The sequence below is a fragment of the Maniola hyperantus genome, chromosome 11 (assembly GCF_902806685.2).
Source record: "Maniola hyperantus chromosome 11, iAphHyp1.2, whole genome shotgun sequence".
Lineage (NCBI taxonomy): Eukaryota > Metazoa > Arthropoda > Insecta > Lepidoptera > Nymphalidae > Maniola > Maniola hyperantus.
The window spans coordinates 3,578,698-3,595,248 of NC_048546.1; the positions used below are offsets into that span (position 1 = coordinate 3,578,698).

The following is a 16,551-nucleotide window of genomic DNA, read 5'->3' on the forward strand; positions in this document are numbered from 1 at the left end:
CTCTTGTATACATAATATATTCGGTAATAAATTAAATTATTTTTAAATTTTTAGTGTTTGTGTATCGAAGTCGGTTTTTATTTTTTTTGTAATTTTTTTTTATAGGCATCATAGTTTTTGATTTATCGTGCAAAATGTCGATAAAATACGATTGTAGTACGGAACCCTCAGTGCGCGATTCTGACTCGCACTTGGCCGGTTTTTTTTACATTAGAAACAGATTAATTTGATGGGTAAAAATAGGTGTCGAAATTGTATTTTATAACAATGAATAGGTAATATTCCAAACTTCTCGATCTATATTCATTATAAATTAGCATATTATTATGTTGGTATTTATTGAATACACGTTGCGCAATATAACTTAATTAAAGTTCAATGAATTTTTGTATCGTTATATTATGTAATTGGGCGTGGTAAAGTATAAGGAACACCGCAAATTATATTTTATAATATAAACAATTATGTATATATGATGCTGAGCATCAAAATCCGTAGCTAACGTATCCTTTTATATTTTTTTAGGAATAATTATACTGATAGCTTGCGAAGCATATAAAAGGAGAAGGTCCGTTATATGTTAATTCATTGTTGTTTTTAAGTATGAAAGGCCATAGCGTGTTATTATGTTATCATTTACTATTAGGAGTTCGGTATGTGACGTGTAGTGAGCATGAACTTCAAGAGTATTTAAATATGACGGAGCCTGCGATTCGACAACTATACGAATTCAAACTAGACCATAAGGTTCGTAATTTTATATGAGATACAGAATTGCTCTTGAATATGTGTAAGTAGGAATGCTGAAAGCGGTAGCCTAGTTAGTAGCCACCTTAGTGATAGACATCGGCTCCCTTGGGGAGTTAGGAATTTAATTCCGGCCTCGCCTCTTAAATTTTCAGAGTTATGTGAATTTTAAACAAATAAAATATATCACTTGCTTTAACGAAGAAGGAAAACATCGTGAGAATACCTACATGCCTATAAATCCGCACTTTGCTAGCGTGGTGGTATGACCTGAGCCCTTCTTATTTTAAGGGGAATCCTGTAGTGGGTCGTGCGGCGATGGATTAAGGATGATAGAAGTGGTAAAGTAGCGTGAGCTTGTCATTCTGCAGATGTCTAGTGAAACATCAGTCGTGGTATTGTAAAAATAGACGTATGTGCATATAGTTACACTTTAATTTACTTTGCTTTGAGTGCTTTCGAATTACGAGTAAACGGACTGAGGAGTTTGAAACCGAAGTTTAAAAAAAACTTGCTTTGGGTGCATTCGAATTACGAGTATACGGACTGAGGAGTTTGAAACCGAAGTTTAATGACAAATTCAATTCATACCAATTCATAATCGGCAGATCTTTACTGCCTGCGATTCAAGTAGACAGCATCCCTTGCTGCATCAGGGTTGAGGAGTTGGTATCCGGAGTTCACATATTATTGTTGTATTATCATGGGTATACAATTCATGTGCGAAGTTTGATAAGTTTTGAAAATAATATGTCATGGTGTAACTTAATATACTTATTTAAGTAAGTAAAGAAAACCCAATTTATCTTTTATTTTTCAAATTGTTTTTCTTGCGTTACAGAAACCGATAGGAATACTCACCACAGGTGCAGGACAGCTTGTAGAGATCAGAGAGACAGTCACATTAAATTCAGATGCATTTCGGAATCAATACTTCATTAACTTACTTACTCACAACAATGCTGAAAGGATTCCTGAAAGAAATGTACATGCAAAAGGTATCGGGGCATTCGGATATTTTGAAGTGACTCACGACGTATCAGAGTATATAAAGAGCGATGTCTTCAACGGGATTGGAAAGAAAACACCGATAGTGTCTCGATTTTCGTCAGTCACCCCAAACCTTGGGGGAAGCGATCTTGTCAGAGAGCACAGAGGCATGGCCGTTAAGTTTTTCACAAAAGAAGGAAACCTTGATTTGGTATGCATTAGTTTTCCCGTATTTTTCCATAAAGACCCAGTAGATTTCCCGAGCTTCGTTCATTCAAGAAAAAGGAACCCGAAGACTAATCTTATGGACTTATCAATGCATTGGGACTTCGTCACTAAAAGGCCGGTAACTATACACGCGGAATTGTGGCTGCTATCCGACTTCGGAATTACAAACGGTTATCGAAAAATGAATGGATTTGCTATTCACACTTTTGAAGTCTATAACAAATTCGGTAAAAGATACTTCGTGAGATTTAATTTTAGGACTAATCAAGGTATAGAAAATCTTTCTACGGAACAAGCAGAAGAAATCCAGGCCCGAGATCCTGATTATTTCAACAGAGATTTGTATAACGCCATTGAAAAGAATCACTTCCCATCATGGACATTGGAAATGGATGTTCTACTGTTGGAAGACCTGACGAAACTGGATTACGATCCATTCGACGTTACGAGATTGTGGAAAAAGGGTACCTATAAGACTGTTACTATAGGTTGCCTAACGTTAGTGCGGAACCCAGATAATTTCTTTAGAGATGTAGAGCTTAGTGCATATGATCCTGGACACTTAGTGCCTGGCATCATAGGCGGGTTGGATGATTTGTTTAGAGCTAGAAGATTTGCTTACCGTGACACTCAAGTCTATCGTTTGGGCGTAAATCACAACAGAATTGAGGTTAACAAACCATCGTACTGGAAGGTTTACAATCGTGATGGTGTACCTCCAGTGAGAGAAAATATGAAGGATGCGCCAAATTACTATCCCAATTCATTTAGTGGTCCCGTTCCATATGTGGATCCCAGTCGACCTAAGGATAAGTTTGTTGTTTATGCGTCCAATGCAGTTGACTTGCAACCAGCCGCGGATTTCTATAACAAGATATTACAATGTGAAGATCAAAGGGAAAGGCTTGTGAATAATACAGTAATGATGCTACTGCCGGTGTCTCCGAAACTGCAGAGGCGGGTTATTCGTCTCTTCACTCTGACGGATGAGCACTTAGGTAAAAAAGTACAAACTGGATTAAAGAAAGCGTTGCATATGCATACGCACCCACCGACGATTCACCCGTTAAAGTTTATAGTGCATGATAAAAATGCTATATAATAAATTTTTCACACCACTTGCTCTAGAATGCCTTATTACAAACCTATTAGCAAAAGGTAAAGTACGTCATTTCCTATGACTTAGACGGGTTGTAATGTTGTACTGAAATCCATTACGCCTTAAGGGATGTAATGGTGTACTTACTGAAATCCATTACTTATGGGATGTAATGTAATTTGAATAAAAACATCACGCACCCGAAGCAATTTCCATTCCTTACAAGGAGTTTTTAGTTCAAGCTGCTAGTTTATTTGCAATATAATATCGTGAACTTTAACAAAATATAGGGTTTTATTTAGATTTTTCGCGTTTTTTTCATGTTATCATATTGTTTTTGGTAGGTAGTTTGGTACGTTCTGGTTACATCCTGTATAAAATAATATTTAAATTTATATCACTTTTATTAGCATTTCAATACCAAGCAATATACGTATTATTTTGTATAGCTGAATAATAACTACGCGAATAGGTACACTACCTATGTTTGGAAATAATAATTATTATATAATTTGCGGTTGTGTTATTAAATGATTAATTATTTCATTCGATAACACTTATTGGTATAAATTATTCAAATTAAGGCGGAGTATCCGGCGATCAGTGTTTAGAACATCAGGTCAAGAACCTAGTGTTCCCTAATCGAAAGAAAACCGATCAAGTGGGAGTCGGACTCGAAGGACGAAGGGTTCCGTACCATCGTACAAAGTACTCTATACAACTACATCCGCATACAAGATGATCCTTCGGCTAATAAATAGTTTAGGTAATAGAACAGAAAGTTTTATTGTAATACTAGCTGACCCGGCGAACTTCGTACCGCCTAACAGTGGATTCTTTTTCAGGCTTCTTTTTAACTTTTTCTCTCCGTAAGAACCATCATTCTAAAGCAGATTTTTATTTATTTTTATGCATCATAGTTTTTGATTTATCATGAAAATAAAACCTGCCAAGTGCGAGTCAGGCTCGCGCAATGAGGGTTCCGTACTACAGTCGTATTTTTTCGACATTTTGCACGATAATTCAAAAACTATGATGCATAGAAATAAATAAAAATCTGTTTTAGAATGTACAGGTAAAGACCTTTCATATGATACCCCACTTGATAAAGTCACTCACTTCGAAAGTTGAAAATACTAATTATTAGTTCATGACCACAATTTAATTTTTTTTGTGTGATCTAACCCTAAATTCGCGGTTTTCAGATTTTTCCCCAAATGTCAGCTATAAGATCTACCTACCTGCCAACTTTCATGATTCTTGGTCAATGGGAAGTACCCTGTAGGTTTCTTGACAGACAGAGTTTCGAGTCTGACTCGCACTTGATCGGTTTTGTTAGCCCGGGATTTAAACCTGGAACCTCATGTTCCACAGCCGATAGCCGCATAAGCAAAGCACTAGACCACATAGACTATCGAGGTAACAGAGGCACATGGTGATATTATGGCAAAATATAAATTCATAGCGCCATTATTCCAGTCTGGTGCTTCTTCACTGTCGACTGGCGATAGAGCCTGTGAGAGCATTCCCTTTACCTACAACAGTAAAACCAGATGGATGCACATTAACTACAAGTAATTAACACGCGCACACACATATACACACACACACACACACACACACACACACACACACACACACACACACACACACATACACACATACACAATATAATTATTTAGTCACAAAATTGAGCATGCAATATTTTTAAACTTTAAATTCTAATCCTATGTTCTTTTGTTTTTGTATAATCGTAAAACATAATTAGCATAAAATTCTAAAGAGTGAAACAAAAGTCGCGGATGCGTCCTAGTCGTAATATCTCGCAAGACGACTGTGGACGCCTATCAATCGCGGTTCTTAGCCATAGCTTACGGACGCGTCCCATAGTTTGTTTCACGCTTTAAACTTGTGTTTTGTTATTTATTTATTTTAAATAGTTGTAATACCTAGCTGTAAATTATTAACTATTCATATCTTATGTTTGGGAAGGCACTGGCCCCTAAGACACGGGATTTCCTAGTTTAGGGGTCAGGATTCCAGAGAGTTCATTACTGTACTGAGTTGTTCAAATAAATAAATATTATTATTATTTCGATATATTATCTACTCTCACGTCCGTGTACAAGATAAATATATATAACAGCCAAAAGAAATATAATATACTTACACACATAAAAATAAATAAACCTACATAAACATTACATACATACATATTTGTACCGGGCGGAGGGTTACACCCCGGCAGGGGAGACCAAGCGGCCGGGGGTCAGGGCGACAGGTGAAGAAATCGGCGGACTATCCTAGCCGAGTCCAGCAAGACCGCTTTTTGCATCCTGGCTGCGATCGAACTGCCACGGAACCCCAGTCGCCTCAGATGGTGAGCGAGGCTGACTGGGATCAACCCATTATTATTATTATTATTATAACCTATGTAGGGTTCCGTACCTCAAAAGGAACAAGGAACCTTTATAGGATCACTTCGTTGTCTATCGGTCTTTCGTGTCTGTCAAGAAAACCAATAGGGTACTTCTAGGGTACATCCGTTGACCTAGAATAATGAAATTTGGTAGGTAGGTAGGTCTTATTATAGGGGGAAAAATCAAATTCAAAGTAAGATAACTATACCAAGTGGAATATCATATGAAAGGGCTTTCTTTGTCTGTACATTCTTAAACAGATTTTTATTTATTTTTATGCATAAAAGTTTTTAATTTATCGTGCAAAATGTCGAAAAAATAGGACTGTAGTACGGAACCCTCGGTGCGCGAGCCTGACTCGCACATGACCGGTTTTAAAAATAAAATATACCCTTTATTACAAAGGAATAATTTAGCTTTCTACTGGTAAAAAAAATTTCAAAACTGGTTCAGTACTTCTCCAGATTACCCCTTACAAACAAACATACAAAACCTCTTTATAATATTAGTATAGAAGCATAGAAAAAGAGAAAATTCTCGGTAAAATGGGAAAAGCGATTGAGGTCACCCTTTTATTTGAGGTAAAAGGGAATGAAAACCTGAAATCGAATGCATCCAAGCTCGTTAATATGGAGTCTAAAAATAGTTGGGTCGTGCACGAGCCTTTAACAACCTCATGTATGGGGTACCTACACAAATAAGACGTAATCACACATATTTTGTATTCACAATCGACACATAAAAGGAAACACTTGCTGATTATGAAGATTGATATATTATCAAGAGCTCAAACCATTGGGTTTGTAGGTCCTCTGTATAATAGGTATGACGACTAAGAAAGAATTTTGAGTCAATCGGATTTTAGAAAATCCGTAACTGGATGGCATGCCACGAAAAACCCTACACATAGTTAGAAGTTAGTTGCGGTGCGTTTTAAAATCCATAATGTATAAAAATCCAGTGCGGAATTACTTATTTGCCCGATTGCCATCTCGACCTATCGCGTACTATAAGTAGGTAGGAACGCAGATTTATCCAAAAGCGAAGTTTTATCGGTTCAATCTTTTTTCCAACTTTTCCAAAAAGCTATCTATATTATACTTGCATGTCGTTGACCTCAACTCAAGCTTCTCACTCAGGTCGCCGACCAATAAACCACTCGCTGAAAGTGAATCCAAGTGGATTGAGTTGAAAAAACCGGGCGAGTCTATGGGAACGAACTCATTATTAACAGATGACACTTATTTGTACGGCAGAGGGGAGTTTGATATACCTACCTACTATATCTTAGGGCAGAGCAGAGACTATCCGGCCTCGGTGGGGCAGAGGCAACATAGATGTAGTAAGTTAATAGTCATAGATTTAGAGGTAGGTAGGAACTAGGAAGGCTCAACGCAAGCCCGGTATAATTATTATGAAAAATAAATTTTGATTTTGAACTTAGTAGGTACCTAGTACCTACCTACGTAGGTAGATAATACGTCCTATTGTCATCGCTCGTGCGATGATGCGTGCGTCCGACGAATATGATCGCGCGTCCCGTGCATTCAGTGTTCTGTTATGAATTATGAAAGGTATAAGGATATAAGAAATAAAAGAGGAAGGACTTTTGAGTTTCGAGATATTTGGACTTTATATTGTACCAAAGAAATAAAATGCAAAAAATTATAAAAAGCGTTTTCCCGTACCGGGAATCGAACCCGAGCCTCCTGGGTGAAAGCCAGGTATCCTAGCCACTAGACCATACGGGATATATATTATTATCTGAAAATATTATACAGTTATCTTTAGGTATTTAATAAAACCTCTAAAACAGGTTTATGTTAGGTATGAGTGACAGAAACAACGCTCTACAATGCCGAAGTCTCATTCTAAAGGTTGATATTGTACAATGTTTCTTGCCGGCTAATGTCTAGTCATTAGTGTTTGACTGCCATCACCATCTAGCGCTCATACTGAGAACTAAGTAGACGTCTGTATCGTCCGCAACGCGGAGATCACGACCGGACCAGACACCACCCCCGCGCGCGACGGCGACTCTATCGCCCTCAGCGCGGGGAACACAACCAGCCACGAGGCCCCAAGCCAAGATGGCGGGCCCTAGCCGGTGAAATTCCGGCTGGAAGACCAACACCGGGGTAATTGAATACCCCGCGCCTTGCCCGGGTAAGGAGGCTACGCCTCGAGGCCCGTACCCCCGCTTGGCCTTCGGCCAACCGGAGAAGACCCTGTCGTCGCATTCAGCCATCGAGTGGCAACCATAGTAACTAGATAAGCGCGCAGTTACCGAGACCACTTTCTTGAAGTAGTACGGTCGTTTAAGTACAGATGTCGCTTCTGTATCCATCTAATGAAATTCAGTAAAAATAATAATTTCTTCTTCATTTATTATCATTAATTGATAATTACTGTTACTAAATAATTTAAATATGAAAATTTAAATACTCTTAGCTGTTTTAATGTGTTCCGTTATAGAGTTTGAAACCTTCCTACTGAGGTATAGTACCACAAACTGGTTTCATTAGAAAGGCAATAATGAGAAGATGGTTTTAGAGTTTTTTTTAAATTTTAGCGTTGGAGCACACGCTGGGTGTCCGCTAGTTTATTATATTTTATCTAGTTAGCCTGTGAATGCTCTAGAAATAGGATTACTAAAAGTTAACGACTTTTACTTTTCTTCCATCAATAATAAGTTGTTTATTTCAGAAGTAGCTTAATTCTAAACGAAGAGAAAAACAAAATAGGTGTATGTAAATATGTATATCTCTTTATTATTAACAATAATCTCTAGACAGGAGGTATTTAATTACAATAGACTAGATTTTGTCACATTAAGTACAATTTTAAGAGACACGTGTCGCTACAACAGTAACAATGCTATTTTCACTACTTACAGCCAAAATTTTATAAAAAGTAGATAATTTGTTAGGTTTGTTTAAAATTTTAAGCATTCGAACATTTATTATCTTTGGCATAGAGAATACAGAAGTATATGTTAGAATAAGAAAAGATTATTAGATCTTTTTAATACTGATTAGGAAATACTGACTATTAGTTGGTATACAATTTAAATTAAAAGTTACCTACAAAAGTTAGGGCTAAATTGGGCCACGTTATGCAGAAAACAGTCAGTCATAGATTTATACTATATAATTATAAAATATAAAACTATAAAATGGCTAGCACAATATTAATTAATGCAAAAATAACTTATCACTCAGAATTCATGAGATGGCTACTGCATAACTGCCTAGTGTATGTACAGCATAACATGGGCCAAATTAACAATTTGATGATTACCCAACGAGTCAGTGATACTTACATACAGTAGGTACAACATATAAGTAAGTAAAACAATTTATTATTTAAATAATCGTTTTTTAACAACAAAAGTGACAAAAAATGAGTAAAATTAATTATTTTTTACTTTTACTATTATTATAATTTACGGAATGTTTTTATTCAGTCCTTAGGTAAAATGAGATCGATGGTAACAATAGGAACGTAATTTTTCAAAAAGTTTAGTTTTTCTTTGGTACTTGTGACTAGTTAAATATTTTACAATACTATGATACAATGACTAGAAGCGTTAGATAAGATCCAGTAAGCAGCTGGTATTTTTAATCGTCAATTAGAGATTATATTTTTCAGTAATTGCCATGAGTTATTAAAAAATATTAGCCAGATTTACCTTAATTTTAAATTAAAGTAAAACTGGCTAATATTTTTCATTACTTCAATAAAATACAGTAAAAAATAGAAATGTGCAAGAATAAATAATAAAACTGCATAAATTACGTACAAAAACAGTAAATAATACAAAAAATACCTAGAAGAACTATTATTCAAAAAATTACTTCTTTCTACCTATCTATTTTCAAACATCAGCAATAAATATTTTTCTATCTGACGATTAAAATATAATATTTGCTATTAATGATATATCTAGGCCGATTGAAATAGATTTTACTATACATACCTACTAGATTGACGGATTATAAATTTTTGATTCAACGTTGATTAGTTGATAGATTAAGCGTAGAGTTTGTAAACTTTAAGTTTTGAAGCCAGAGAGGTAACGGCGACATAAAACTAGTTTAGTTTAGGTTTAGTTAATATTAGTACAGTGTTTAGTGGGCATTGCGTCGCCTCCTCCCGGGGCCACCAGCGAAGTTGGCGGCGGCTAGGCCCATGAGATGCTTGGCTTGAATGGCTCCGGAGTAACCACGGCTGAGACCCAGGTCGAGAGCGCGTTTCTCACTGGAATTCAAAAATAGCATTTAGTACGGTCAGCCTCAGAATTCGAGTAGCAATTCCGCAAAACGATTGCATCAAAAACCAGTCGCACTTATGACCTTTTTTCTATAAACACGCCACACAAATACCCAGATGTGCGCACAACCTTGCCGTGCAGTGCAGGTGAATTTGATCATTAAGGTGCTAAACGAGTTGTCTGTACATCTTCCTTTTATGATTGGTAAAGTTTTTATTTACTTTGACTTTGCTCAGACTTAAGACACAATATTAAAACCGAGACAGCGTTGTATTTGTCTCGTTTTTACTGAAACTTTAATTCTGCATTGAATCTGAGCAAAGTCAAAGTGTGCTTATTGACACAAAAAATAAAAAAAATTATAGGACTAAAAATATGCTCTTTTCACAGGAAAGGCATTTCGTTCTTTTCAATTTATAATTAGTAGAAATTATTAAAAAAAATAAAAGTGAAACTTCAACGATGTTTAGAAGTGCATCTGTAAAATGAATAACAAATAGCGAACTAAAACTGGATTGTAAATCATTAATTACTATTTTCATTACCGAAAAATACTACCTACCTACTACACATTAAGAAAAAAATCTATCGTCCAATAGTAACTCTACAAAGTTTTACTTAAATTTTTAATAATAAACTCTTACATAAAGGATGGCCCCCAATGCCCCCGTTTCTGTGCGGTTTTAGTCATGAAGTCCAAAAGCTTTCTATCTATATAAAATTATTCTCTTTTGTAAAACTCTACCCATCCTTCCAAAACTAAAGTCAAAAGTTTCAATTCAATTTGGACGACATCAACTTATTTAGGTATTTTTTTTGTTCTAAACATGGTACCCGGTTTTGCACGGTTTTAGGTACAAAGCTTATACTATACAAACTACATTTCTTAGCATAAGTAGTGTAAGACATATTTACTTTGATATATCTTCATTCTCGTTGGTTGGCATCAATTTCCTTTTGTAGGCGAGCATGGGGAATAAGATATTCAATATATTATATAAAAAAGGAGTTTAACCATAATAAGTTCATACAGATTTTTCAATACTACAGCACAATATTATGATGACCGGTTTTGAACGGTTTTTGTTATAAAGCATTTCATAGTCTAGAACGTAAAATATAAAAACTTTATAGAAAGTAAAATATATAATTACTGCGGCATCAGTGTCCTTCTACAAGAAAGGAAGGACAAATATAAATAAATTAAATTAATAAATTTATTCTATATTCATTAATTGGAATGTCTGACGTTACAGCATAGACTATATCATTATTATTATTATTATCATTGACTTAAATAATTGCTAGATGATACCTGCTTAGGTTTTTGAAAATCCTGTGGGAACTCTTCAATTTTCCGGGATAAAAAGTAGCCTTTGTCCTTTCCCGGGATGCAAACTATCTGTTTACCAAATTTCGCTAAAATCGGTTGAACGGTTGAGCCGTGAAAAGCTAGCAGACAGACAGACAAACACACTTTCGCATTTATAATATTATAGTATAGGTTATAGATACAGGACCAAGGAAGTAAATCGTTCGCACGAGATACTTATTTTCTTTGTGCGGTTTAAAATGCAGTAAAGTAAGCAAATTACAGTAAAACTGGTTAAATAACAAGATAAAGAAAGACAATTCTGATACCCAAAATAGCGCATACGTTCCGAGCATCTAAAAGTAAATAAAATTGTTTATAGCGTGTTTACTATATCTTTACTCGAAATCTTTACATAATACCCCAAGAGCTTTACGGATATTTACATTCGACGCAGGTTTCGCCATGATGCGATTATTGTCACGTGTTGTATGACGGGCAAGGATTTTCAGTTCCATATTTTTCCTTGAGACATGATATTACAGGAAAAAGATATACTTCCGCATGAATGAATATGTTCGATGTTTATTAAGTTGTGAATAAATTATTTATAAAAGTCGCTTCAAGTCTACGAGTCATTAGAGTAACATATTATTATTAAAAACCAATTATAGCAAAACATAAAGTTTTACATAGCTCTAGCAATTTCTTTATAAGCCAGGAAAGTATAAATTCCCATAGATATATTATATGGTTTTGCATAGTAAAATGTTAAAAAATGCTAAACAAAGTTAAGTAAAGCTTATCCAGGATTCCTTAAACATACCTAGAAATTTCTTCTTTAAAGCTGAAAAGAAAATTATATAAAAGAAATAAGAATTGTTTTTCAAAAAAAAAAAACTCATAGATATTGTTTTAGAGATTATTAAGTACCTAACGTTATTCGGTAAAAATGTTTGAAAAAAATTACTTAGTTAATTTTAGTAGCATAATCTGCTATAATAAAATTATTAGGTAAAAAGTCTTCCGACTCGGCTAAGGATGTTCTGTGAAAGCGTAACTTCGTAGAAACATTAATTCTTATTAGCATTTAAAAGGTTCAAATGAGGGGCATTAGTCTTTGAGGCAGATAATAACTTAGCCAAGTGTCGAGTCCGCTTTCTAAACTGAAGAAATTAAATGTCTTAATGATTTTAGGCTTGCAGTAAAAACGATTAAATATTATAAGTAAATTACAAACTTTGAGTTAAAGATATTATTTTAGGCACAATATTTGATAAAATATGAATAAAATTAACATCCTTGGGTTATGGAAGGAAATATATAAATCAGAAGTGGGATATTTACATTATAATTTTAATATGCTAAGTGACGGCTTGTCTTGTCAGTTGTTTCGGGTATAAGGCGGTAGATAAGACTAAATTAGCTAGATATAACGTTTTTTGAGTTATCATTGCACTATATTCCGCTATTTTCGTTATTTTATTTCACTAACAATCGAAATGAATAATTAATTAATCAATCTATACAGATTGTAATCAAAACGCTAGCAAAAACTTAGCGTTATTTTTCAAGCCTGTAACGTTCAAAACTGGGGTCAATGCCCCAACTACGACGTGGCATTGACTCCGCATGGCCTATTTACGCAACGTTCGTTGACCTCTAGCGTCCGTCAGGTGTTTTATTTGCAATATATCGTAAACCTTTACAAAATATAGCTTTTTTTTTGGTTTTTTTGTGGTTTCATTCTGTAATCTATTACAATTTACAACTATTCTGTCTATCACGTCTTCATTTTAGCTAGTGTTCTGGTTACACCCTGTATGTAATCTATCGATAAGTTCACAAGGTTGTTATTACAGTTATATTGATTACTAATATATATATTTTTTAAATAAAAAATATTAGAGTTGTACAATGACTAATATTCTCCTTTTCTCTCCAACTAAGCGTCAAGCTTGTGCTAAGAGTAGGTACGACAATAGTGCAACGGGCGGGGTTTGAACCGTCGACTTTTCGGTTTTCAGTCCACTCCTTTACCCGTTGAGCTATTGAGGCTATTCGGGCGTTACTTAATTATTGGTTTCGATAAATAATATTTTGTGTGACGCTCACCTTTCCAGTTTGCGTTCCATCTGGATGAGGTCGTTGAGGCGGTTGAGCATACCCACGATCTCTTCCGGTTCGTACTGGCCCTCTTCGCGGTAGTAGTTGTTAGCGCTGGAAAATGTTAACACAGTTTTTTTAACTTTCTTTTATTAGATGATTTCGGTGGTCACTTTAACTACGATCTCGACTAACTAAAAAATCGGTAAAGTGCAAGTTAGACTCGCGCACCGAGGGTTCCGTATTACAGTCGTATTTTTGCGACATTTTGCACGATAATTCAAAAACTATTATGCAAAAATAAATAAAAAAACTGTTTTAGAATGTACAATTAAAGCCTTTTTATATGATACCCCACTTTGTATATGTAGTTATCCATAACTTTGAAAATTGAAAATACTAATATTTGATCATGAAAACATTTTTTTCTTTGGAATTTTATAATTTCTAAATTTCTGGTCTGTTCTGGTGGGAGGCTTCGGCCGTGGCTAGCTACCACCCTACTGGCACAGTAGTGCCGCCAAGTGATTAAGCGTTCCGATACGATGCCGTGTAGAAACCAAAAGGGGCATGGCTTTAATAAAAACTGCCATACCCCTTCTTCTAGGTTAGCCCACTTCTATCTTAGACTGCATCATCACTTACCACCTGGTGAGATTGCAGTCAAGGGCTAACTTGTATCTGAATAAAAAACAGAGGATGTAAGGACAAAGTACCACTACCTGGGGTAAGCGGCGGCTGGCAGGACTAGCAGCAGGGCGCCGAGTAGGCAGCAGGTCAATAGGCAGCTTATCCGCACCATCCTGCAACAATTCATACAATTTTCGTCACTACCCAAATTTCATTCTGCATGTAGTGTACGTCCCCGTCAGAAAGGGGAGAAAGACACATGAGGACAAGGACTAGATAAAAAGAATTTGTAGGGAGTCAAGAAGGCGCCTCGGGAAAGAACCACCGAGTAATTTACCGAACGAGTGCCCTCCCGCGCTTTGGCCCATTTAACCGCGAGGTTGGTTGGCCCATGAGAGGTGGTCTATTGGTTGGTCTATTCGGGGAGTTAGGACTTTGATATCGGGACGCACCTCAAATTTTTCGGAGTTGTGTGTTTTATAAGCAATTAAATATTTTATAGTTTTTAATAGTTTATTTGTAATTAAAAATTGATTAAAGAAAAAAAATTAAAAAAAAAAAAAAATTAAATATTAAACACCGTTAAATCAACGGTGAAGGGAAACATCGTGTAGAAACCGGCATGTCTGAGAGTTCAATGAGAGAGATGCTCTCAAAGGTGCGTGAAGTCCGCCAATCTGCACTTTGCCAGCGTGGTGGGCTATGGCCAAACTCTTCTAATTCCGATGGTTTGATGATCATGATGATGATGATGATGATTATGAATGCGAAAGTGTGTTTGTTTATTGGTTTGTTGGTATGTCTTCAATCACGTCGCAACGGAACAACGGATCATACGGTAGTGAAGTAGTGATGAAAATAGAATAGGTACAATTTCAATTTAAATGTTAAATAAAAGTGCATATACTTGTGTAACAATAAAGAGAAAGCAATAACAGTAAGAGCTTCAGGTGTAGCTTTAAAAGTACGGGTGAAACATTTAAATAGAAATTACCTCTGTGAAATTAAGTCTGTGAGGGCCACAGACCACCACCTATAAACGCCTAATAGCTTGACACCCCCGATCGCCAAGCTTAGGCAGTTGCTTAGCATAAAAGTCGGTCCACGCCCGTTCGGTACCCTCATTCCGCACATTGTCTTGATTACCACGACTTTTGAGTACACCAATCACAACAAAGCATTCTCCCCTGTCCCCCGCCAACATTTTACGATTTATTTTTCACTAGCTGATGCTTTGATTTAGATTTTTAAATACGCGTGGATTTAGATTTTTAAAAATCCCGTGGGAACTCCCGGGATTTCCCGGGATAAAAACTAGCTTTGGTCACTCTCCAGGTCTTTAACTATACCCATGCAAAAAATCACGTTGATCTGTTGCTCTGTTGCGACGTGATTGAAGGACAAACCAACAAACCAACAAACAAACACACTTTCTCATTTTTAATGTGGATACTGATACAAGACCTTGTATATGCGTACTCTTGAGGTTGAATTCTCTGTGATGAGAGCTCTAGTAAAAATATCCAAATACCAAAAGTGATTAAGGTTCTAGAACTATTGTGAAATATTAAATTCCCAAATGTCAAGTGTATTCTTGTCAGTAACGTAAAATAATTCAGGAAAACATTTTAAAAAGACTTGGTCAAAATTGGATGTTTGGTTTAGGCTGTGCGTTGATATATAAATCAGTCAGTCAGTCAGTCACGACTTTGAATTTTATATATATGTATAGACTATAGATAGATAAATTGTAAAGTGTCAACTTTTATCAAGAAGGTATGAAATAATTTCCAACCTTTCTGGTTATACTCGCAACGCATACTTACCAAGTGTATTACTTACTGTGCTCTATTCAAAAATATCTGTAAGGGACATCTTTCGGAATATTTACTAACGTACCTTTTAACTTATAATGCCTCGGTCCACACTACACATACACCCCGAAAAGCTTTTAGTTGCTAAATAAAGGTGATACCTTATTTCATGAGGCATTCTTTACAAAAAAATCTGTCAAGTGTGAGTCGGACTTGCACACGAACGCTTCCGTACCATCGTACAAGAAATAACACTTTTTAATTTTCATGGCAGCCATTTTGAAATTTTTATTATTTTGTTGTTATAGCGGCAGTAGAAATACATGTTCTGTGAAAAATTTAACTTTATACCTTCACGAGATATAGCCCGCTGACAGAGAGACAGCAGAGACGAACAGCAGAGTCTTAGTAATAGGGTCCCGTTGGCACCCTTTGGGTACGGAACCCTAAAAAAGTGTACAGGTACAATATATTTTTAGCCGACTGGGGGTGCAGAGGTTAATGTGTAGCTCACCGTTGCTTGTATATATTTACATACTCGTGGTTTTGTATGGAAATATTGGACATTTGTCTAGGGTAAAATAATGTAGGTGAATTCTGGAAAAATTCTTAGAATATTTTATTTTTCAAAGAGTAGGTAGTGCTGATTTTCTTTACCTGACTGCGGCGAAGCCCAAAGGAGGGTTATGTGTTTGACCTGTATGTATGTATGTCATTCCCTATGTCCGCTTGTAACTGCAGAACAGCTCAACCGATTTTGACCATTAGCTTGTCCCCGACTGCCATACATTTTCTAATAAATAATTTATGTTTTTGACCTTATCAATTTCTATTTTATAGAATAAGCTTGTTTTTTTGCTTTTCAGTTACCAGTGACTATTTATTAGCAGTCGGATTTTTAATTTTTTTTAATTACATTAAATTAAATTAAA

The 16,551-nt window shown here is 35.7% G+C and overlaps 2 protein-coding genes and 1 non-coding gene across 8 annotated transcripts in view; 1 reads left to right on the forward strand and 2 right to left on the reverse strand.

Moving 5' to 3' along the window:
* Positions 1 to 229: 229 nt before the first annotated feature.
* LOC117986661 (catalase-like) lies at positions 230 to 3,067 on the forward strand. Its single transcript, XM_034973535.2, has 3 exons — positions 230 to 233; positions 647 to 747; positions 1,589 to 3,067. Exons 1-3 carry the CDS (start codon positions 230 to 232, stop codon positions 3,065 to 3,067), a joined length of 1,584 nt encoding a protein of 527 aa, XP_034829426.2.
* A 4,096-nt stretch (positions 3,068 to 7,163) lies between these two features.
* On the reverse strand, positions 7,164 to 7,235 carry TRNAE-UUC (transfer RNA glutamic acid (anticodon UUC)). The gene has a single exon. It is a non-coding gene; the product is annotated as a tRNA-Glu (tRNA).
* Positions 7,236 to 8,229: 994 nt separating this feature from the next.
* Positions 8,230 to 16,551, reverse strand: part of Dh31 (diuretic hormone class 2) — a 58,774-nt gene continuing 50,452 nt past the window's right edge. For 2 of the 6 annotated variants that reach the window (XM_069501954.1, XM_069501955.1), the window contains exons 2-7: positions 13,895 to 13,978; positions 13,185 to 13,289; positions 11,896 to 11,916; positions 10,912 to 10,929; positions 10,673 to 10,711; positions 8,230 to 9,744 (exon numbers count right to left, since the gene is read on the reverse strand). In XM_069501954.1, coding sequence (XP_069358055.1) covers positions 9,615 to 9,744; positions 10,673 to 10,711; positions 10,912 to 10,929; positions 11,896 to 11,916; positions 13,185 to 13,289; positions 13,895 to 13,977 — 396 coding nt within the window. In that variant the 5' untranslated portion in view covers position 13,978 and the 3' untranslated portion in view covers positions 8,230 to 9,614. The remainder of the gene's footprint in view (positions 9,745 to 10,672; positions 10,712 to 10,911; positions 10,930 to 11,895; positions 11,917 to 13,184; positions 13,290 to 13,894; positions 13,979 to 16,551) is intronic. The other 4 variants (XM_069501956.1, XM_034973090.2, XM_069501957.1 and 1 more) reach the window with 4 other exon arrangements.

Coding starts and splice junctions, on each gene's coding strand:
- LOC117986661 (XM_034973535.2), top strand. Junction 748..1,588: donor AATTCAAACTAGACCATAAG/GTTCGTAATTTT, acceptor CTTGCGTTACAG/AAACCGATAGGAATACTCAC.